Source organism: Odocoileus virginianus, chromosome 10 (assembly GCF_023699985.2).
Source record: "Odocoileus virginianus isolate 20LAN1187 ecotype Illinois chromosome 10, Ovbor_1.2, whole genome shotgun sequence".
Classification (NCBI taxonomy): domain Eukaryota; kingdom Metazoa; phylum Chordata; class Mammalia; order Artiodactyla; family Cervidae; genus Odocoileus; species Odocoileus virginianus.
The window spans coordinates 962,853-985,366 of NC_069683.1; the positions used below are offsets into that span (position 1 = coordinate 962,853).

The 22,514-nt window shown below is 54.9% G+C and overlaps 2 protein-coding genes across 4 annotated transcripts in view; one reads left to right on the forward strand and one right to left on the reverse strand.

Moving 5' to 3' along the window:
* Positions 1-3,752, reverse strand: part of NCAPD3 (non-SMC condensin II complex subunit D3) — a 57,076-nt gene extending 53,324 nt beyond the window's left edge. For 2 of the 3 annotated variants that reach the window (XM_020907985.2, XM_020907984.2), the window contains exons 1-2: positions 3,122-3,751; positions 2,034-2,188 (exon numbers count right to left, since the gene is read on the reverse strand). In XM_020907985.2, coding sequence (XP_020763644.2) covers positions 2,034-2,188; positions 3,122-3,185 — 219 coding nt within the window. In that variant the 5' untranslated portion in view covers positions 3,186-3,751. Of the gene's footprint in view, positions 1-2,033; positions 2,189-3,121 lie in introns of all 3 variants that reach the window. The other variant, XM_070472889.1, reaches the window with a different exon arrangement.
* Positions 3,753-3,835: 83 nt separating this feature from the next.
* On the forward strand, positions 3,836-22,230 carry VPS26B (VPS26 retromer complex component B). The gene is made up of 6 exons (XM_020907979.2): positions 3,836-4,281; positions 12,179-12,335; positions 17,473-17,637; positions 18,866-19,041; positions 20,071-20,213; positions 20,672-22,230. The coding sequence occupies exons 1-6, from the start codon at positions 4,059-4,061 to the stop codon at positions 20,816-20,818; spliced, it is 1,011 nt and encodes a 336-aa protein (XP_020763638.1). The 5' UTR covers positions 3,836-4,058; the 3' UTR covers positions 20,819-22,230.
* The last annotated feature ends 284 nt before the right edge of the window (positions 22,231-22,514 follow it).

Sequence of the window (22,514 nt, forward strand, 5' to 3'; positions counted from 1 at the left end):
TGATTACTCAGACAAGTCACCCTTCCATCTATGTTAAGTGTACCTCAATCCATTTATTACTCTAATTACTAACTGAAAAAAATCAGAGCAACTTATTTAAATTGAAATGTTCTGTGGGAAATGGGAGCAGAAGAGGAAAACCTGAAAGTGTCTCGCTCAACAGACTGCAGAAATAGCCTTGAGAGGAGAGGAAATAAACCCTAGAGCATAAACCATAATTTCATTAATTTGACCACTGTTCTATGCTTTCTCCTCTTATAGACATGATGAGAAAATAGGTTATTTGTATAAAGCAAACAGCAGGAACGAAATACAGCCTACTATGGACCACCTTAAAATAACATAAGCCCACAAAAGTTCAAGAAATCAGACCTCCACATCCTCTTTCCTTCAGCACGAAGCTTGAGAAGAAAGCAGTTACACTTCATTTCTAAGGCCACCTCAGTTCCCCTCCCGCTGCCTGGAGCTTGGACCCTGGGGGACCCAATCACCTTGGCAGCATTTCACACCTGACAAAGACCCAGTTCACAAAACTCTATTAACTCTATTTGAAAAAAAAGTCCCCAGTTTTCAGCCCCCCTCCCCAATTTCCACAACCAAAACCCAGACCACAACACAACACACATTTTAAAAAAAAAAAATCAATGATCAAAATACAATTGACTGTTGAACAACACAGGATGAGACACAGCTCCATAGACACCACTCCTTCACATCTGTGGTTCTGCACCAGGGACTGAAACACCCGGGACCACGCAGTCCTGTAGATACTGCTGAAAATTCTGCATGTAAGTGGGCCTGTGCAGCCAAAATCCGTGTAATTCACGGGTTAGTCATAAAGTCCCCAGGGAGCTCCCTGGGGACAGCATTCCCCCCTAGGTCTATTAGGTTCCTAGGTCTACTGCGCACTAGAACCCCTTCCTCCAGGAGGCAGACGTGAGGACAAGCGGTTTAGTCTACAAATGAAGCTCAGACCTGAACCTTGTGGACAGCAAACACCTCGCTCTGGAAGCCTACCATGGACCTCACTCACAGCTGTCCTGTGTACCCCGACCCTGCCGCATCCCCTCAGACTTGCTGTACGTCCCCATCGTGAAGATCCCTCTCAAGGCTGCCCTGGAATCCTCATTACTGGTCAGCATTCCAGCCATTGGTGAAGATGTGCCTCCAGCCAGCTACCTTCTTTTTGGGACCTTCCCATCCTCAACCTCAGCAAGCTGCCCTTTCCACACCCCCTCCAAGATGGCATCTAACGTGTCCGACAGCAGTTTCTAACACAGCTGGTGGCCCATGCTTCTTCACGCCTGCGGATGCAGTCAATGCACAGGCTCTGGCCAGAGCAATGACAGTACACGCTCCCAGAGCCAGAGCTTAATTCTGCCGTCTCCCGCGTCCCCCTGTAGGGAGAGGCTCTGTACCCTCCCCATGATACCCTCCTAGGTACTGCATGTGGTACACAGCATTATGCTTAACGAGTATTTAACAGGTCGATTTAATTTTTGAACAGCTACCTGAAACTAATAACACAAGTATTTTTTGTTAATTTAAAGCTTTCAGAGACATTAATATCTAGGTATTCTTTGTTCTGCTTTCTAATCCTTCAGTTTTTTGAAAAGAAGTTTATGACCTAAAGAGTAACAGTCACACTAGATAGAACTCCATTTAAAGCAACTTTCTTTTTCCTTTCTTAGTTCAACTAATCACTTCTCAGGTTAACATTTAATTTCCTTAAAGCGAAGGCATCCTGAGTTGTTACTACATTGTCCTCGGCCATCTTTTCTTATTTTGTTTATTGGTTTTCATCTTTGCCTTGGCCTTTACTCTTTTCCTTTAATTTGCTCTTGCTAACAATGCTCATGACACGAAAAGAATCACACTGATAACTTGGGAGGACAATTATGAGGCCATCCCAGTTACAGCACTCTTCCTTCCTTCTGAACTGCACACCAAAGAGACCAAGTTCTAGATGATACCGGGTTTCTACCCGACACTTCTAACAACGAAATGGCTAGGTTTTTTTTTTTTTTTTTTACCTCAGCAGCTTCACGTTTTTCAGTAGCAAAAGGTAACATTGCGCTGTAAAGCTCTGTGAATGCGCTCAGTCCAGTCTGCACGATCTCTGCTTCTATGCTGGCATCCAGAGGCTCGGTCTCTGTGAATTCCAGTTCCCATACTCCATCCACCCATTCTAGTAGGAAAATGCAACTACAGTCAACTAGTGTTTTGTAGCAATTAGCTTTAGACTCTAAGTACATAAAAGAAGAGAACAGTTTTCTGGGCACAAGTCATACCACATGGGTGAGGCAGAATGAACAGAGAAGCAGAAAGGGTTAGAAAAATCTGTTTACTCATTAAACTGACAGCTGGCTATTAAGTTGGCCATCCTCTCAAAACATGAAGTAGGAAAACACTTTACAGATGTTAACAGATTGGGGAAAGACCCAGCCTCCGCATATGTTCAAGCGAGAGAAAAGATAATAAAACGCTGTCTCAGCCGTCCCTTTGTGAAAGTCTTATAACCAAGCTGAAGACGCTCAATCGCGTCCGACTCTGTGACCCCACGGACTGTAGACTGCCAGGCTCCTTTGTCTGTGGGATTCTCCAGACAAGAATACTGGAGTGGGTTGCTGTTCCCTTCTCCAGAGGATCTTGGCGACTCAGGAATCCAACTCGTGTCTCCTACATTGCAGGCAGGTTCTTTACCGTCTGAGTCACTAGCTAATAAACCCAAATAAAGTGTACAGTGGAAAGGGACAGGTGAGGCAAACAAAATGAAATGACTCAAAAAAATATGAGTCAAAAAACTGACTGCCGGCTACAGAGATGCCGCGGGATGGAACGCAGCCTCGAGACAGCGGCCAGCAGCGACTGCGGCGAGTGGGGACATCCACAGCCCTTCAGTGACGACGGGCGCCCGGAGGCTCCAGCCGCACCCCTGGGCCCCAAGTTCAGAAGGTCAGCTCGGGCCAACGAAGAGCCACGCGGTAGAAGCCTAGGCACCTGCGAGGCCGTCCGCGCAGACCCGGGGGCAAGGCCAAGAAGCAGGAGTACAGAAGGGAAGGAGGACGCGGCTCTTGACCAGCACCCCCCCGGAGCACCAGGGCCCCGGGAGCGTCCTCACCTTTGCTGAGGTCCAGTGGGCACCAGGTCTGCAGGGCGCACGCCAGGTTTCCGAAAGCCTCCATGACGGCTGCTCGCCTCACTTTCAAAGTTGCTCGGGCGCGCGCGCCCAGAAGGCCCCGCTGACGTCAAGGGTCGGCACTGACGAATCACCGCACCCCGCTGGCAGGCCTGCAGCCAATCAGCAGGGCCTTCCGCCGGATGCGCCGAGGGAGAGGGCGCCCGCCCACGCAACTGAAGTTGAGGGTGGTTTTCAGCTGTCGGTTGAAAGTGGGGCTAAAGAAACGAGCCAAGTATACTGCCTTCCGGCTCCTTTTCCCTACGTGGCGGACGCCCTGAAGAGAAGCTGAAGCAGGGCACTTCCTGTTGTAACTGTCACTTCTGCCCCCTGTCAGGCGGCCTGTCGAAGGGCCGCGTTTACCCGTCAGTCAGCAAGCGGAGGTGTACACGTCCGAGTGGGGGAGCTGTCTACCGGTCAACGGATTAAACACAGGAAAAGCAGAAAAGGCAGTCAGATAGGACTTTTTTTTTTTTTTAGAAAGGATACTGTTAGGGTCTGAATTTACTGGACTGGTGTTTGACAGGTCTGGCAAGAGACCGGAAGGAGCCGCCGCCGCCCCGGCGTCTGCCGAGCGTGGGGCGGTGCTCGCGGCGCGCAGGCGCAGTGCCAGCTCTCCGGGGGCGCGGCTGCCGCGCTAGGGGCGGGCCGTGCGCATGCGTGCAGCCACTCCAGCGCGTCCGGCTGAGGAGCGGACACGGCGCCCGCTGCTCCGGGGCCGGGCTGTTGCCTCTGAGGTGGGCGCCGCAGGCCGCGGCCGGCGGGTGCCTCGCGCGCCTGCTCTGCCCTGCCCTCGGAACCGCGCCGGCCCGGCGAGCGCGGGCGTCGGCGTCGCGCCCAGCCCGCCGGCCTCCCCAGGCCCGGCCGGCCCGGAGGGGCCATGAGCTTCTTTGGCTTCGGGCAGAGCGTGGATGTGGACATCCTGCTGAACGACGCGGACAGCAGGCGGCGGGCCGAGCACAAGACCGAGGATGGGAAGAAAGACAAGTACTTTCTATTCTACGACGGCGAGACGGTGTCCGGGAAGGTGAGCCTGGCTCTCAAGAACCCCAACAAGCGGCTGGAGCATCAGGGGATCAAGGTCGAGTTCATCGGGCAGATCGGTGAGTGCGGGGTCCGCCCCGCCCGGGCCCACCCCCCTGCCGCCTTCGACCCTGACTCCTGACCCTTGACCCCTGACCCAGCCTCTTACCTCCCTCTCCAGACCCCTGGCGTGACCCGAACCCCTGTCCCCTAACTCCCGCACCACGGCTGCAGTTTCATAGCCCCTGTCCCCACTCTGCCCCAGGCCCTGTGACCTGTTGCCCTCCGCCCTGGGTCCGAGCTCCGCGGGCCTGCCTCGGCTTCCTTGCCAGCTGGGCCCTCCTGCAGGTCGTGACAACCACTCCGAGCCCCGCGTGGCCCGCCCACCTCTCTTTCGTGTCTGTGGCCCACCAGCCTCTTACCGCACCTTCTCTGGGAGCTTGTTTGAGAAAGCATCCCCGCGGGCTCCAGCATCAGCCCTGTGTCCACACACGCTTCATCCCTAAGACTTCTTGATTAGAACAGAGTCTGCGCCATTCTTCTTAAAGAGTGCTCCCAAGCCCCAGATTTAAGTGGTCAAAATTTCCCAAGGCTCTAACAGATTTCAAACACGATTGTTAGCAGTTACAGCTAGACAATAGAAGACAGTAGCAATACAGAAGATTTGGGAGCTGCCAGTCAACATAGGGTTGTCTCCAGTTCTGTTTGGACTCTCGTGTTTATTAAAACTCACAGATAGTTCTGAAATAGTTTGTGTCAGTAGTTCAGGAGTAGGGTCACAGTAAATACCACAGCTGGCTGAAAAGACGTCGGGCAGAGAAATCGTGCCCCATGCCACTGCCCGCTCTGGCCCTGTGTGGGGGATTTCCTGGGAACGGTCCTCAGAGGCTCTCTTGTCACTCCCTGAGATCCCAGCACAGAATCTGTTCTCCATTTTGCAGAGACAGAAAACACAGGAGCCCTGGGGAAAGTCTGTGTGCTCAGCACTTCAGTGCCCAGCCTGAAGTATTGACTTCTGCTATTTAAGTTAACGGAAATCAGGTCAAAGGCTAGCTAATCCTATAGGAACCTACCCGTTGTTATTTTAAACCCAGAATAAGGGTGGCCTCAAGCTGAAGAGTGAGTTTCAGACCCTTTGCTCACTTGCTTCCAGCTTATATAATGTCCATCAACAGTAGTGCTGTCGACACAGTGGGCCTGCTCATTCTTGGCTGTCGGGGAGTGCATTTCACAGCCTCCCCAGCCTCGTCCAGCCAGATGCCAGAACCACAGAAATGTCTTACATCCGTGGAAGCTAAAATCACTCCTGGAAAAGAGTTCCTGGGGATATGGGATGAACCCAAAGCATTCTGTGCTGGGTGTGAGTAAGGCGATGAAGTTCAGGCCTCCTTAGGTTGAGTGTTTTCACATCAAGGTTTGTGAAAGGTTTTAAGGCTTTAAGGTTGTCAGTGGATTCCGCGGCTGTGCATTAGGAGTGAAGAAAGGCACATCTAGCCAGCAACTGTGCCATCATTCACGGGGGTGACACCTGCCCTGTACGTGAAAGTTAACCAGAGCACCCCCTGCCCCAGCAGTTGTGGAATGGGCTGTGCAGGGACGCTGGCAAGGTCTCCCTCCAGCCTGACTGAAAGGGAGTTGGCTGCCCTGCCTGGTTTCCTGTCCGCTCGCATCCCAGGACAGCATCCCTTCTCAGATTTCTCAGAGCCTTTTCTGCTTCCATCGACAGCTCTTCCTGGGCCCCTGAGTCCACCCTGTGGCCTTGGGGAAGCTGTCCCCTCCCTGGGCCTCGGTGCTCTCACCTGTCAGGCAGGGACAGCAACTCTCCCTTGGGAGAAGGGTGAGGGGTCTAGGGCCCAGGCTTTGTGTAGTGTGGGGTGTATGTGCTGGACCCGAGAGACTTTTGTGACCCAGCCTCAGGGCACTGGAGCGAGACTGGTGAGTGAAGTCCCCACACTGCGGTCCTGTGGTTTCTGCCTCCTTGCTTTCCTGACGCTGTATGCAGCGGGCGGGGCTTTGTTCTGGCTCTGAGGTCTGCTATACCGGTGACACGTGAGGTGGTCCTGCCCTGGCCGCCTGTGAGAGTGCCAGCCACCTTCCTCGTTCGTTTCACTCAGAATTTTTCTCTTTACAAACCACTGTCTGTCCGGTTTGGAAGTGTGTACGTCCTGCCTGTGCATTAGGGAGGACAGCCTGGTGTGTGACCAAGGCTGAAGCAGAGGGCTGCTTCGGTTACATAAGGCTCTGCACTGGGCAGACGCCACTAGGGTCTCGTGAGGACTGGAGATCGTCGATGTGTGTGAAGAGCAGGCTCTGGCACTTTTCAACCAAACGCTTATAACCTCTGTTAGGCTGGATCCGGGGGCTGGACCTTAGAAGCGTCAGTCAGCTCTGGTTGCCTTGCTGACTGTCCCCAGGATCTCCGTGCCAGGCCAGCCTCACCTGCTGCCTGCCCTGCGTCTCCTCCCAGCAGGAGGGGTCATCTGAGTTCTCACAGGGACGGCTTTCTGGTGGCCATTGCGTGGGTCCTGTTCAGACCGCAGTCCTCATGGCAGGCTGGCCTGGGCGCAGAGAAGCGCCTGTCAGTCTCGATCTGGGGGCAGGATGCGGTCCCGTGTCTGCAGTGTCTGCCAGCCTGCTCGCCCGCGGCCTGCTCCGGCAGTCGGGTCTGCACCCACCACTGCCATGTCAGCTTGGACTCACATCTCCCGAGCCTTTCTGCTCGCCTGAGCTAACCCCCGAGTTCCATGCCTGGGTCTCTGACTGCCTGCTGGATGCCTGCGGAGACACCGTGGGTTGCCCAAGGACACATCAGAACCAGAACCAGAATCAGAACGCTCCTTCTCTCTCTCCCTGTCCCAGCCCCTGCACGGGGAGGCCCCGGAGCGCCCCTGCCTCCCCTGCGCCCCCAGGGGCTCCCTCCCCCTCCTTGGTGCCGCTGCCCCTGACACTTCTGTGCGGAGCAGTCTCCTGAGAGGCCTTCCTGCCTTTTCTTTTGGTTCAGTTTCTGTAAGAGCGAACTTTCTAAAAGGCAGTTCTGATGCTCTCAGTCCCTTCCGTAAACTTCTCCTTGACTCCCAGTGGGTTGAAGGAGACAGTCATCCAGCTCTTTCCTGAGCTGCCCTGGTTTTTCCAGATATGTTTCTCTAACCCTTCACCCAGGCATGTGTTGTTGACTGTTCCCATCAGATGGCTGCGAGATACTCTGCACCTTCTGGAAGAAGAAGGGGCAAAGAGAAGCATGAATAAGTGTCCCCTGTGGTCCATGAGGCTGAGATGCACTTTGTTGGGAAGTCCGTGACTTTCCTTCCAAGAGGCTGGGTTCCCATTGTCACCACACAACAAGTACTGTGGCATTTTGTCCCCCTGACACCTGCCAGGACTGGTCCAGTGTGGACCCCACTCTGATCTACACGGAGAAAACCTTACTGAAGAGGGACCGTCAGATACTCTTGCTCTTATTTTGATGACTCAGTTGCTCAGTCGTGTCCGACTCTTTGCGACCCCATAAACTGCAGCATGCCGGGTTTCCATGTCCTTCACCACGTCCTAGAGGTTGCCCAAGTTCATTTCCATTGAGTTGGTGATGCTATACAACCGTCTCATTCTCTGTCTTCCCCTTCTCCTCTTGCCTTCTACCTTTCCCAGCATCAGGGTCTTTTCCAGTGAGTCGGCTGTTCACATCAGGTGGCCGAAGTATTGGAGTTTCAGCTTCAGCATCAGTCTTGCCAATGAATATTCAGGACTTGATTTCCTTAAGGATGGACTGGTTTGATCTCCTTGCAGTCCAGGAATTCTCAAGAGTCTTCTCTAGCACCACAATTCAAAAGCATCAGTTCTTTGGCGCTCAGCTTTCTTTATGGTCAAACCCTCAAATCTCTACATGACTACTGCGAAGACCATAGCTTTGACTAGACGAATCTTTGTTGGCAAAATGATATCTTTGCTTTTTCATATGCTATCTAGGATTGTCATAACTTTTCTTCTAAAGAGCAAATGTTTTCTATTTTCATGGCTGCAGTCACCATCCGCAGTGATTTTGGAGCACATGAAGAGAAAATCTGTCACTGTTTCCACTGTTTCCCCATCTACTTGCCATAAAGTGATGGGACCGGATGCCATGATCTTAGTTTTTTGAAAGTTGAGCTTTAAGCCAGCTTTTTCGATCTCCTCTTTCACTTTCATCAAGAGGCTCTTTAGTTCCTATTCACTTTCTGCCATAAGGGTGGTATCATCTGCATATCTGAGGTTATTGATATTTCTCCTATCAGTCTTGATTCCAGCTTGTGATTCATCCAGCCTGGCATTTCACATGATATACTCTGCATGTAAGTTAAATAAGCAGGGTGATAATACACAGCCTTGATGTACTCCTTTCCCAATTTGGAACCAGTCTGTTCCATGTCTGGTTCTAACTATTGCTTCTTGACCTGCATACAGATTTCTTAGGAGGCAGGTAAGGTTGTCTGTTATTCCTATCTCATGAAGATTTTTCCAGTTTACGTGATCCACACAGTCCAAAGGCTTTAGCATAGTCAGTGAAGCAGATGTTTTTCTGGAACTCTTTTGCTTTCTTTATGAGCCAATGAATGTTGACAGTTTGATCTTTGGTTCTTCTACCTTTTCTAAACCTCGTATATATTGTATATCTAGAAAATTTTGATTCAAGTACTGCTAAAGCCTAACTTGAAGGATTTTCAGCATAACTTTACTAGCATAGGAAATGAGCACAATTGTGTGGTAGTTTGAGCATTCTTTGGCACTGCCCTTCTTTGGGATTGGAATGAACACAGACCATTGAACACAGTGGCCACTGCTGAGTATTCAAATTTACTGACCTGTTGAGTGCAGTTCTTTAACAGCATCATCATCAACAGCATTTAGGATCTGAAGTAGGTCAGCCTGAACTTCCATCACCTGCACTAGCTTCTTTGGTAGCAGTTATTTCAAAGGCCCACTTGACTTCACACTCCAGGATGTCTGGCTCTAGGTGAGTGACCACACTATCATGGTTATGTGGGTCATTAAGACCTTCTTTGTTTAGTTCTTCTGTGTCAATACAGACACCTCTTATTAATCTCTTTTCCCTCTGTTGGGTCCATACTGTTTCTGTCCTTTATTGAGCCCATCTTTACATGAAATGTTCCCTTGGTATCTCTAATGTTCTTAAAGAACATTGCACTCCAAAGCAGAGAGCTAGCCTCGGAATCTGAGTTTTTTTTTAAAGTAAAGCCCCTGGATAAGCCAAAGCCCATCAGCCCGGCGGGCCTGTGGTGAGCACCCAGGGGGCTGCTGCACTTAATGCAGGAAGCCAGGAACGCGCAGTGACAGGTACACAGACTCTCACCAGTTAAGGAGCTGCTCTGGTGCCTGCAGCCCGCAGGTTTACCAGGCATGGGGGGCCTGGGGGACGTGTGAGCCGAAGCCCTGAGCAGAAGGCAGGATGGAGCTTATGCCCCTGGAAAGAAGCTGGGTGAGCCCAGGGGTCTCCCAGCCACGTGAAGCCTGGCCCTGCAGGTCTCGGGGCGGCTCTCGGGGGGCCTGCGACGCAGATGCAGCCAGTACGGCATCCTTCCATCCGCAGTGGCCGCTCCCCCTCAGCCTCTGGTGGCAGGTTTTGGGGTAAGCATCCTGCCTGCAGCGGTCGCTTCCTCCTGATGGGCTGAGACCGGGACGTTACCTTGGGAAAGGACCAGGCGGTTCCTTCTTTTGGCATGAAATGACTGGTCCCTGCGGGCTTTGGAGGTTGAGAAGCGCCCAGGGTGCCTCGGGGAGAAAGTGGCCGTTGATAGTCGCTTAAGGGCCCCAACCGAAACAGCTGTGGGTTTTGTGTTTTAGTTTATGCGAGAACCCAAAGTTTCCGGCAGATAGCAAAGGACAGCTGCTCTTTCTGACCCTTTGGCCCACATTAAAGCACACGTTGAAAGGCACAATCAGGCCCCACTCAGACTACACACTGGCCTCTCTTCCATGACATTTGGGGGTGGGGGATCATGGGGAGGATCTGTACCCCAGGCAGGAAGCTGCCCCCCCCCCCCAACCAGGGGTCCCGGCCCAGCCAGGCTCCCCTCCTGGGACCCTGCACACACTGTGATGCTGTGGGTCCTTCTCTGGTTTCTCTCTCGTGTTGCCTTTGGGCTGCGTGGTCACATTTGTGTGTCTTGGCATCCTTCTCTTCACTCCGGCATTTCCCACGTACAGTCCTCAGACACTGGGCTTTGCTCCACCTGCTGCTGTCCCCTGAAACCACGGCAGAGCTCAGCTTGGCACCCGAGACACCCAGCTCCCCAGCTGAGGGCTCCATCCGTTCCGGTCAGCAGAGGCTCCTGTGGCGAAGGACCAGCACGAGGCAGAGGACAGGTCCCTGGCCCCTGTGCACCCCCCCCCGTTGAGGGCACTCTGCCCCCACAGCCGTGCACCGATGATCTGCATTGCCCCGCATGTGGCGGGCTCGCTGCCCGCTGCTGACACCGCCTGGCCTTGGGGAGCAGGTGGGTTGTTGGTGACCTAAGGTGGATCCAGGTTTAATGGGGGATCAGCAGCAAACTGTGATCACAGGGCGCTTCATGCAGAAGTAGTGGTGCTGGCTGGGCCTGACCTCACTGCAGCTCCCTGTGATGTGGACACCGCCCCGCCGCCTGGGAGAAGAGGCTCCGTGGGGCGGGTCTCTCGAGGCCAGGGCCCAGGGCAGCCGGCCCGAGAGGTCCCTGAAGCTGAGCTTTCCCCCCAAGTGCCCCTGTGACAGGCCTGGTTGCCGTGTTGGCTCTGGGAGGCAGGAGATCTGGCCTCTCGACTCCAAGAAGGCTTCGATCGTCGGGGGCTTAAGGCCTTTGCTGTCTGGGGTCTGCCCAGCCCCTCATGCACAGGCTGTCCCTGAGAGAGCCAGCCGAGAGGTGCGGGCCAGGCCTGGCGGGCAGTAGTCCTGGCCATACCACCCTGTGGCCCTGCACCCATGTCTAGCCAGCCAGCAGCAGACGCGGTGAGAGCATGCATCCTCCTGCCGACCTGTCCTGTCCTGCTCAGGCTGCTGTGGGGAGGCAGGGCAGATCTTGACTGTGTTGGGGCCACGTGGAATCAGTCGGTAGTCAGTGTCCCCATTGCACAGCTGGGGACTGGGGGCGCCAGAAGCTGGGGTCTGGGGCCTTGTCTCCAGCAGCCATCCTGGAGCACAGTTCACCACTTCAGCAGCAGCATGATGTGGGCGCAGACAACCCAGGACACATGGGTGACGTGACTCAGAACAGCCACCCAGCAGGACTGTCTGAGAGGAGAGTGGGTGTGCAGTAGGCCTTCTCGGAGGGCGGTCCCTGGACAAGCAGGAGTCTGTTGGGATGTCCATCCTGAGTCCCACCCAGGCCCCAGAATCGGAGATATTGGGGGGGTTGGTGCCAGCTGTCTGTGCCTGAGCACAGCCTCTGGGGACCTGGTGCTCACAGGAGTCCAGGGACTGTGGCCTAGACTGGGGTTGCCTGACAGCCCCTCTGGCAGCGGGCCGCGTGGACCCGTCTCCAAGTCCTCACCTGGTCCTGCCTTGTGCTCACCCCTGATCTCCTGGGGCCCAGGAACAGACGCAGCCCAGCAGGAGAACTGAGGTGCTGGGCCTGGCCCCACCCCACTGCGCCTCAGTTTCCTTGTCTGTTAAACGCCTGACGGGCCCACCCATCCGCTCAGGTTGCCGTGAGGATCGTATGACTGAGTGATGGAGTCGAGCACGCTTCCCACAGTTAGGAATCGCTTTAACTATGTAAAGGGATGTGGTGTTTCGGTGGTGGTCCCCCTGCTGTGTCCCCTGGGTGATGCCCCGGGACAGGGTCTCCACAGAGCGCAGGGTGTTTGGGTGCAGGGCTGCCGTGTGGGGCGAGAAGAGGGGGTCGTGAAGCAACGTGCAGCTCCGAGGCTGGGAGGGGCGCTTCCTCAGCAGGCCCCCGCCGCCCTCCGTAGGCCAGGCTCCTGTAGCAGAGGTCTCTGCTCTCCCCGCAGAGCTCTACTACGACCGCGGCAACCACCACGAGTTCGTGTCCCTGGTGAAGGACCTGGCCCGGCCCGGAGAGGTCACCCAGTCGCAGGCTTTTGACTTCGAGTTCACCCACGTGGAGAAGCCCTATGAGTCCTACACCGGGCAGAACGTGAAGCTGCGGTAAGTGACATGACTCTTCCTCCTCCGGCTCCGCACACACAGGGATGTGGGCCTGTGCTCTGTCACGTGAGAAGGGGGTCACAGATTTGGATTCTTTTTTAAATTTATGTTTGACTGCGCCGGGGCTTCACTGTTGCCAGCGGGTTTTCTCTAGTTTCGGGGAGCTGGGGCTTCTCTCTATAGTTTCGGTGCTCCGGCTTCTCATTGCAGTGACTTCTCTTGTTGTGGCGCACGGGATTAGTTGACGTGAGGCATGTGGACTCTTCCTGGACGAGGAATCGAACCCATGTTCCCTGCAGTGGCAAGCAGATTCTTAACCACTGGACCACCAGGGCAGTCCCAGATTTGGATTCTGATCCCAGACCTGTCCTCTGCATCTTTTGGGACAGGAGAGAATAAAATGTAGCACAGTGTGAGAAGCTTTAGAACAGGGATACACACCTTTTAAGTACAGGGAATGGTTTTCCTTGTTTCAGTCTTGAAAACTGAAGGTAGGCACTGATTCCAGGGCCTCTGGGCTGTGTGATGTCACCTAGAGTTCTGGCTCCAAGTCGTGGTCATCACCTGGGGCCTGCATGGGGGACAAATGGGCTCTGGGGAGGTCTCCCCTCTCGCCTCAGAAGAGAGACTGCAGGCTCTTCTTTTCCAGCCTTTGCAGGGAGGTCCAGGCGCTGACAGTGCCCCATTCAGCAGCGCTCTGTGACTGCTCTCGGAGAAGGCAGCAATAGCAAGCACTGTCTGGTTGTCAGTTTAACTGGGCCAGGGGCTTATTGTGATTTAATGTGACGCTTTGCAGTAGATTGTTCATCAGTTCAGTCGCTCACTCATGTCAGGCTGTTTGCAACTCCATGAACCGCAGCACACCAGGCCTCCCTGTCCATCACCAACACCCGGAGTCCATCCAAACCCATGTCCATCAAGTCAGTGATGCCATCCAACCATCTCATCCTCTTCATCCCCTTCTCTTCCTGCCCCCAATCCCTCCCAGCATCAGGGTCTTTTCCAATGAGTCAACTCTTCACATCAGGTGGCCAAAGTATTGGAGTTTCAGCTTCAACATCAGTCCTTCCAATGAACACCCAGGACTGATCTCCTTTAGGATGTACTGGTTGGATCTCTTTGCAGTCCAAGGGACTCTCAAGAGTCTTCTCCAAAACCACAGCAAAACCAAAAGCATTAATTCTTTGATGCTCAGCTTTCTTTATAGTCCAACTGTCACATCCATACATGACCATTGGAAAAACCATAGCCTTGACTAGATGGACCTTTGTTGGCAAAGTAATGCCTCTGCTTTTTCATATGCTGTCTAGGTTGGTCACAACTTTCCTTCCAAGGAGTAAGCATCTTTTAATTTCATGGCTGCAATCACCATCTACAGTAATTTTGGAGCCCACAAAAATAAGGTCAGCCACTGTTTCCACTGTTTCCCCATCTATTGCCATGAAGTGATGAGACCGGATGCCATGATATTAGTTTTCTGAATGTTGAGCTTTAAGCCAACTTTTTCACCCTCTTCTTTCACTTTCATCAAGAGGCTTTTTAGTTTCTCTTTACTTTCTGCCATAAGGGTGCTGTCATCTGCGTATCTGAGGTTATTGATATTTCTCCCAGCAATCTTGATTCCAGCTTGTGCTTCTTCCAGCCTGGCATTTCTCATGATGTACTCTGCATATAAGTTAAATAAGCAGCGTGACAATATACAGCCTTGACATACTCTTTTCCCGATTTGGAACCAGTCTGTTGTTCCATGTCCAGTTCTAACTGTTGTTTCCTGATCTGCATACAGGTTTCTCAAGAGGCAGGTCAGGTGGTCTGGTATTCCCATCTCTTTCAGAATTTTCCACAGTTTATTGTGATCCACACAGTCAAAGGCTTTGGCATAGTCAATAAAGCAGAAATAGATGTTTTTCTGGAACTCTCTTGCTTTTTCGATGATACATCAGATGCTCGCAATTTGATCTCTGGTTCCTCTGCCTTTTCTAAAACCAGCTTGAACATCTGGAAGTTCACCGTTCATGTATTGCTGAAGCCTGGCTTGGAGAATTTTTTTTTTTTTTTTTACAGTTTATTTTTTTATTTTTTTTTCCATTTTTTATTAGTTGAAGGCTAATTACTTTACATCATTGCAGTGGTTTTTGTCATACATTGAAATGAATTAGCCATGGATTTACCAGCCCAGGTTGGGTGCATGAGACAAGTGCTCGGGCCTGGTGCACTGGGAAGACCCAGAGGGATCGGGTGGAGAGGGAGGTGGGAGGGGGGAACGGGATGGGGAATACATGTAAATCCATGGCTTGGAGAATTTTAAGCATTACTTTACTAGCATGTGAGATGAGTGCAATTGTGAGGTAGTTGGAGCATTCTTTGGCATTGCCTTTCTTTGGGATTGAAATGAAAACTTACCTTTTCCAGTCCTGTGGCCACTGCTGAGTTTTCCAGATTTGCTTTCATTATTAAGTGCAGCACTTTCACAGTGTCATCTTTCAGGATTTGAAATAGCTCAACTGGAATTCCATCACCTCCACTAGCTTTGCTCGTAGTGATGCTTCCTAAGGCCCACTTGACTTCACATTCCAGGATGTCTGGCTCTAGGTGAGTGATCACACCATCATGATTATCTGGGTCATGAAGATCTTTTTTTGTACAGTTCTTCTGTGTATTCTTGCCACCTCTTCTTAATATTTTCTGCTTCTGTTAGGTCCCTACCATCTCTGTCCTTTATTGAGCCCATCTTTGCATGAAATGTTCCCTTGGTACCTCTAATTTTCTTGAAGAGATCTCTAGTCTTTCCCATTCTATTGTTTTCCTCTATTTCTTTGCATTGATCGCTGAGGAAGGCTTTCTTATCTCTCCTTGCTATTCTTTGGAACTCTGCATTCAAATGGGAATATCTTTCCTTTTCTCCTTTGCTTTTCACTTCTCTTCTTTTCACAGCTATTTGTAAGGCCTCCTCAGACAGTCATTTTGCCTTTTTGCATTTCTTTCTCTTGGGATGGTTTTGCTTCCTGTCTCCTGTACAGTGTCACGAACCTCCATCCATAGTTCATCAGGCACTCCATCTATCAGATCTAGTCCCTTAAATCTATTTCTCACTTGCACTGTATAGTCATAAGAGATTTGATTTAGGTCATACCTGAATGGTCTAGTGGTTTTCCCTACTTTCTTCAATTTCAGTCTGAATTTGGCAATAAGGAATTCATGATCTGAGCCACAGTTAGCCCCGGTCTTGTTTTTGCTGCCTGTATAGAGCTTCTCCATCTTTGGCTGCAAAGAATATAATCAGTCTGATTTCAGTGTCTACCATCTGGTGATGTCCATGTGTAGAGTCTTCTCTTGTGTTGTTGGACGAGGCTGTTTGCTATGACCAGTGCATTTTCTTGGCAGAACTCTGTTAGCCTTTGCCCTGCTTCATTCTGTACTCCAAGGCCAAATCTGCCTGTTACTCCAGGTGTTTCTTGTCTTCCTACTTTTGGATTCCAGTCCCCTATGATGAAAAGGACATCTCTTTTGGGTGTCAGTTCTAGAAGGTTTTGTAGGTCTTCATAGAACTGTTCAACTTCAGCTTCTTAGGCGTTACTGGTCTGGGCATAGACTTGAAATACCATGATATTGAATGGCTTGCCTTGGAAATGAACAGAGATCATTCTGTCGTTTTTGAGATTGCATCCAAGTACTGCATTTCGGACTCTTTTGTTGACCATGATGGCTACTCCATTTCTTCTAAAGGATTCCTGCCCACAGTAGTAGATATAGTGGTCATCTGGGTTAAATTCACCCATTCCAGTCCATCTTAGTTCGCTGATTCCTAGAATGCTGATGTTCACTCTTGTCATCTCCTGTGTCAGAAAGCTGTTGAAAACAGTATGGCAGTTCCTCAAAATATTAAAACTACCAAATGATTCATCAATTCCACTTCTATGTATAAATCCAAAAGAAGTGAAAGCAAGGACTCAAAACAGGTGTAAGTCCTCTCACGTTTAGTAGTAGCATTCCCAGTAGCCACAAAGTGGACATGACCCCAGCATCCATCAGTAGATGAGTGGATGAGCGCCATGTGTGTCCACATGGTAGAATAGTGCTCAGCCTTGAAGGGGAGGCAGACCCTGACCCCTGCTACAGCTAGGAGGAGCCTTGAGAACCTCGTGCGCAGTGATAGGCACCTGTGTTCCCGTGGCGGGCAGCTCTGGCAGGGTGGTGAAGACAGCCAGGCGAGGTGCGGGGCTGTGGAGGAAGCTGCAGGCTCGATCAGGACCCTGGACAGCGGTCTCTGGGGTTGTGCTCTGGGGAGTGATGACTCCGGGGCTGGTTAGAAGCTCAGGAGGAAGGCTTAGCTGGAGAGAGACTGGATCTGTGGAGAAAGGTGGGAAGTTGCAGGATCGAGATGTTGGACAGTGGTTCTCTACCAAGGGTCCTGTGTCAGTCCTTCAGGGCGGTGTCTCCTCTCTCTCATGGGTGCCGGGCCCCTTGGCGCCGCCGGATGCTGTCCGGGTTCACACCTCTCCTCCTCTGCAGCTCTGCTTCTGAGGCTGACTCTCCCTGAAGGCCCTTCTCCCCGCAGCACCGGGCTGCGGCCTCTGGCTGAAACTCTGCATGCGCTCTAGTTTCCCCTTGAGTGGCCATCTCCCTGGGCACAGGGGTTGGGGGACCGCGAGTCTCCTGTGACTCCATCTCTGCGTCCTAGGTCTCGTAATAAACACTGTGGGGACTCGCTGACCTGGTTTCTCCATCACCTCTCCCTGTCACTGAACTGTGGGGGACTTGAAACATGCTCACTCACGGAGTACTGTCAGATAGACAGCGTGCAGACCTAAGAGTACATGATCCCTCCTGAAGAGCCAGGAGGAGCTGCAGAAATAAAAGCTGCATACAGTGCCTGGCAGGTGGTGGTGAGGCTGCTGTTGGGGTACAGCCCCCCTGGTTCCCGGGCCGGGCTCGGGAGCAGCTGGGGAAGAGCCTCTGAGCTCCCTGCAGCTATAATAGCAGGATCGTGTCTCGGTGCGTCTCTGCCGGGAGGGGGTGTCCAGAGGCGACTGGTCAGAGGAATCAAAGCTGCAGAGGCCGACTTGGCCAGGGGTTCTCGGGACAGCGGGGGGGTGAGTAAACCCAGGTCCCTTTGCTGCTTGACCACCTCCCACAGGTACTTCCTCCGGGCCACCATCAGCCGCCGTCTGAATGACATCGTCAAGGAGATGGACATCGTGGTGCACACGCTGAGCACGTACCCCGAGCTGAACTCCTCCATCAAGATGGAGGTCGGCATCGAAGACTGTCTGCACATCGAGTTTGAGTACAACAAATCCAAGTGAGTGGCAGACGGCTGGTGAGGCCATGCAGAACTTGATTTTAACTGACCAGAACATTTTAGACCGCGCCTGCTGTTACAGCATCAAAATACCTCAGTGCTTGTAAACTGCAGAACTTACTGACCATTCAAAACCTACCATGAGCATCTTTTTTTTTAATGTAGTACATTCCTGAAAATGCTTGAAAATCGTATATTCGACTCACAGAACTAAAAAAGCCCCTGCATCGCTAATGAGCGTCTCTGGGTGGGGCGGCCTCGCCTCAGACCTGCTGGCCTCCAGAGGCTTGGGGCGGGGGCTGCCTGGGCGGTCCTCCTGAGGACTGGGAACACAGGGCCTCCTAGGACTGGTGACAACTGCTGCGCTTCCCCCGCCCCCCACCCCACCTATGGGAGGGGCCCCGCTCCTGGGAGGGACCCTTTGCCTTCTCCTCACAGTCCCAGGGCTTGCAGGACTTCCCAGGATGGAGCCCCCAGAGTGCTGCCCAACAGCACCCCAGCCACCTGGTGTAGGGGGAGTGCCACCTCGTAGAAACGCAAGCAGCCACCAGCCAGCAATGTGGTGAAGACCAAGCTGAGCAGGAGACGGGCATGCCTAAGGCTGGACGGGCACACCGGGCCCTGCCCGCAGAGCAGGCTGCGCCCAGCACACGTGCCCACCGTCCCCCCAGGAAGCTGGGGGGCAGACGGGGCCAGATGCGGGCAGGCCCCCAGCCTGGGGCGAGGCCCCAGCCTGCACCCTGCGTCTGTCACGTGGTCTGTCCTCCCCTCTGGTCGGGGCCTGTGTCCTCAGCCCCTGCCCCCAGCTCCCATCCTCTTCCCGAGCTTCACTCGGAAGGTTTGCTCTCTGTGGCCACACCGGGTGCAGACCAGCCCCACTGCTGACTGACCGGGGAGGGCCCAGCTCCCAGACGCCAGAGGAAGACCAGGACCTGGTCACCACTCCTGGTGGGTCAGCCTCTCACCCCAGAGCCTCTAAAGTACATGCTGGTTACAGTACCGAGCAGGGGTGACAGGGACCTGTTCTGAGTCGTGTGCAGGACGGCTGTGGGAGTGATACTGGCTCCAGCGCAGGGCATCGGAATCCACTCCGTGGGGCAGCCTGGAGGAACGTGGGCCCACGTGGCCTCAACTCTCCTGGCCCACCACCCCCAGGTGGGCGATGCCCTCTCCCGATCAAAGAGGGCTGTCCCATCCGGAGCTGCACCTCTTGGCTTCCTCTCTGCAGGTACCACCTGAAGGACGTCATCGTGGGGAAGATCTACTTCCTGCTGGTGCGGATCAAGATCAAGCACATGGAGATTGACATCATCAAGCGGGAGACGACCGGCACGGGCCCCAATGTGTACCATGAGAACGACACCATCGCCAAGTATGAGATCATGGATGGCGCGCCCGTGAGAGGTGAGCCCGCCAGGCTGGGGCGTCAGGGATGCCGTCGCGGCCGGGGGCTGTGAGCCTGTGCTGCCTCCGCTTGCACTGTCCTTGGCGCTGGGGGAGCAAAATGGTCCTTCCTGCTAGTTCCTGTGCCGGGCTGACAAGTCAGGCTCTGGGCTGCCTGGCCAAGTGGATGCCCTGACCGACACTCCCTGCTGCTGTGCACGGTGCTGGCGTGCCCTCTAGGATGAATGGGGTGGGAGCTGGTGGGACCCTGGTGGCTACTGGGAGGAGTGATTGTTCAGGTTCTTTGTTGTCACTGCAGCTGCTGACGGTCTGTGTTTTCACGTGGACGTGCTGGGTGCCTCCGGGGCCTCACTCAGCTCTCTCAGTCCCTGCCCCGCGGGAGGAGGGCTCACAGCTTCTCAGGGCCTCGGCCTCCCGAGCGGGGTCTTCGGGGCAGCACTGGGCCATCCTGCCCACTGGCTCCATCGTGGCCCCAGCCACGCAGGGGGCCAGGCTTGCCCTCCCTGGGGCCCCATGGGGCCTGTGAGCCACGCAGGGTGATGCAGGCTCCATGGCTTTGTGCTTGCTCAGTGGAGCTCTGTCCTGATTTTGTTCTGCTTGGCTGAGGAAGGCACCATGTTAGAGGTGGAAGGGATCTAAGATACCATATAGCCTGATTCCTTCACTTTCCATGTGAGAACACGAGGGTCCAGGGATAGCAGAGACCCACCAGAGCTCGGTGGGAAGAGCTGGGGCCCACCAGTCTCAGGGGGCATGGGGTGGGCCAGGCCAATCGGGGTGGGGGAGCTGCCACCGGAATCGCTGGGGAAGACCGTGCGCTAGCTAGGGTGGGACCACTGGCTCTTACAGCGCAGCCGCTAGACTCATATGCTGGTAAGTCAGAGCTGCTCACCTGGCGTCTTGTGCTTGGCGCTCTGCCACCCCGGTCCCGGCGGGCCTCAGCCAAAAGGAGACGAGCGGGCCTGGCCCCGCCATTGGGCGGCAGGCGGGGCGCCTGCCCTGCCCCCCTGACCCCTCCTGGCCCTGCAGGAGAGTCCATCCCCATCCGCCTCTTCCTGGCGGGCTACGAGCTCACACCCACCATGCGGGACATCAACAAGAAGTTCTCGGTGCGCTACTACCTCAACCTGGTGCTCATCGACGACGAGGAGCGGCGCTACTTCAAGCAGCAGGTGGGGGCGGGGGCGGGGCCGCGGGTGGAGGGGCGGGGCCGCACGCGGGGGCGGGGCCGGGGCGGGGGCGAGGGCGAGCTGGTGGGTGTCTGTGCCGCTTGGTTCAACCCGAGCAGCCCGGAAGGTGTTTGTGCCTCCTGGTTCACCCTGAGCCCTGCGGCCGGAACTGGGTTCCAGTTGACACCAGAGCCGGTCTCCTCTAGCCCAGCCCCCGTGGCTGCTCCGCCCTCCAGGCCCCTTGGTCAGCAGGAGCCCCGAGGCCCCAAGGGATGGACAGCTGCTCGTTGGCGGGAGACCAGGAGGGCCTTTGCCTAAGAGTCCCTGGGATCCTCCCCAGGCCTCCCTTCACATGCCCGCCCCATAAGACTCCCCAGGCCCCTCTCACTTGCTGACCCCCGTTGCCACCTGCCCCAAGACTCCCCAGACCCCCCTCACGTGCCATTCCCGCCACCCTGCAGGAGGTGGTGCTGTGGCGGAAGGGTGACATCGTCCGGAAGAGCATGTCCCACCAGGCGGCCATTGCCTCCCAGCGCTTCGAGGGCACGACGCCCCTGGGGGAGGCCCGGACCCCTGGCCCACTGTCCGACGGCAGCAGCAGACAGTAGGCCCAGGGCGGGGAAGTGGCTGGGGCGGGAGATCGACTGCTGACCCGCGCTCGCAGCCTGAAAACAAACCATGCCTTTGACGTAAATCCTTTTTCCTGAAGAACCTGAGGGGCTGGGGTTGGGAGGCAGGGTGTCCAGGACCCTGTGCCCGACAGGGGCGTGGGGAGAGGTGGGGTGTCCCCGGGGAGCTGTCTGTGGGGCCGCAGAGGGCTCGGCCGTCAGAGGGGCTCAGGCCAGGAGCTGCCACAGGAGTCTGGACGTGGTGCTTTGGCGCCTCCACAGGCCGCCATCGTTCTCCTCCGACTCCCAAGCATGGTCGTCCTGGACTGGATGGGGTCTGCAGCACCTCTGGCCGCCGCCCCCAAGGCCCAGAGACACCAGGGCCCATGTGGCACGTAGACAGCAACAGGGAGAACTCAGTGGTTGTGCGCGGCGCGGTGGCCCTGGGCGCCCAGGAGCAGAGGCTCTTGGTCCCTGCTGTCCGTCTCTTGCCCGGGGACCAGGGCTTGGTCTGACCCCTAGAAGCTCTGCGCTCACCGAGGGGGCCGCAGGGGGGCGGGCCTCCCGAGCTGCTGTCCTCCCCGGCAGCTTGGGACCAGGGGTGTTCTGTGTAGTGGGTGCTCGCCACGCTAGAGGGGGTCTTCCGCAGCCACACCACGCCTGGGCCTGTCATGTTAAAGGTGTGGCTGGCTGTCCTGTCTCCTGGCCTCTCTTCTCTTCTAGAAAGACTAGGCAGACCCCCGAGGTCAGCAGGTACTATGCAGTCGGGGGTCTGGCTTCTCTGTCTTCTGGGAGGCAGAGGGTTTGTTCTGTATCGTCTTTATAGGGATCACTTTTCCTTGGAAATCGGGGCAGCTGTGGGCCCCGGACTGGGCAAGGCTTATGGGTCAGAGCTAGACTGGAGAGAAGGGCGTTAGGGTGGCGACGGGAAGAGCGCCAGCACTGGGGGCAAGAGAGCCAGGCAAGGGCAGGTGGTCCCCTGGCTGGCCCACGGTTCCAGAGGGCGGAACAGCACCCCTTGGCTTTTCCAGAGTGTGAACCGAGCCCTGGGACCCCCCGGGGCAGCCTGCACCGTGACCACTAGGACCACCCGCCCACCCTCTGCCCCCAGCCAGCTGCGCGGACACCCGTGCCCGACAACCGTCCTCTGAGGGAGCCAGAGCGCGGCTGCTTCCGTCCTCTGCCTGCCCGTCCTCTGCCTCTGTGCCAGGCAAGTGCAGGGAGGCAGCTAGGGCCCGGCAAAGCTGAGGGACCAGACAGGCAGCGTAGCCTGGGGTTGAGCCGCTGCGCGTACTGGTTTCTCGCTGTGTGTCTTTACAGTGGCTGTGTTTTAAACAAAGCTGTTTCAGATGTGTGTCTGATTAAAGTGAGCCCCTGGGCTGGCCCGGTCCACAGTCTTCGTGCCCACGGTCCACCAGGCTCTGTGGTGTCTTTATTACCCCGCCGCACGCGCCACGCCAGCCCACGATACCTGACCTCCCCACACCTGGGGCCCCAGGTGAACAGTAATGCCCACGTTGTTAATGCCGGTTTCAGACAAGCACATGGCTGAGAAAGGAATTTCGGATTTATTCCAGCCTGGCAACTGGTCCTGAAACTACTGGTTTAACCTCCGTGGGACCAGACCCTTGAAGGGCGGGCAGGGCAGGGTAGAGACAATCATGTCATCAGACTGGGCCCTGCACCCGGCCGCGGG

Coding starts and splice junctions, on each gene's coding strand:
- VPS26B (XM_020907979.2), top strand. CDS start 4,059: ATGAGCTTCTTTGGCTTCGGGCAGAGCGTGGATGTGGACATCCTGCTG. Junction 19,042..20,070: donor GGATGGCGCGCCCGTGAGAG/GTGAGCCCGCCA, acceptor CTGGCCCTGCAG/GAGAGTCCATCCCCATCCGC. Junction 20,214..20,671: donor GGCGCTACTTCAAGCAGCAG/GTGGGGGCGGGG, acceptor GCCACCCTGCAG/GAGGTGGTGCTGTGGCGGAA.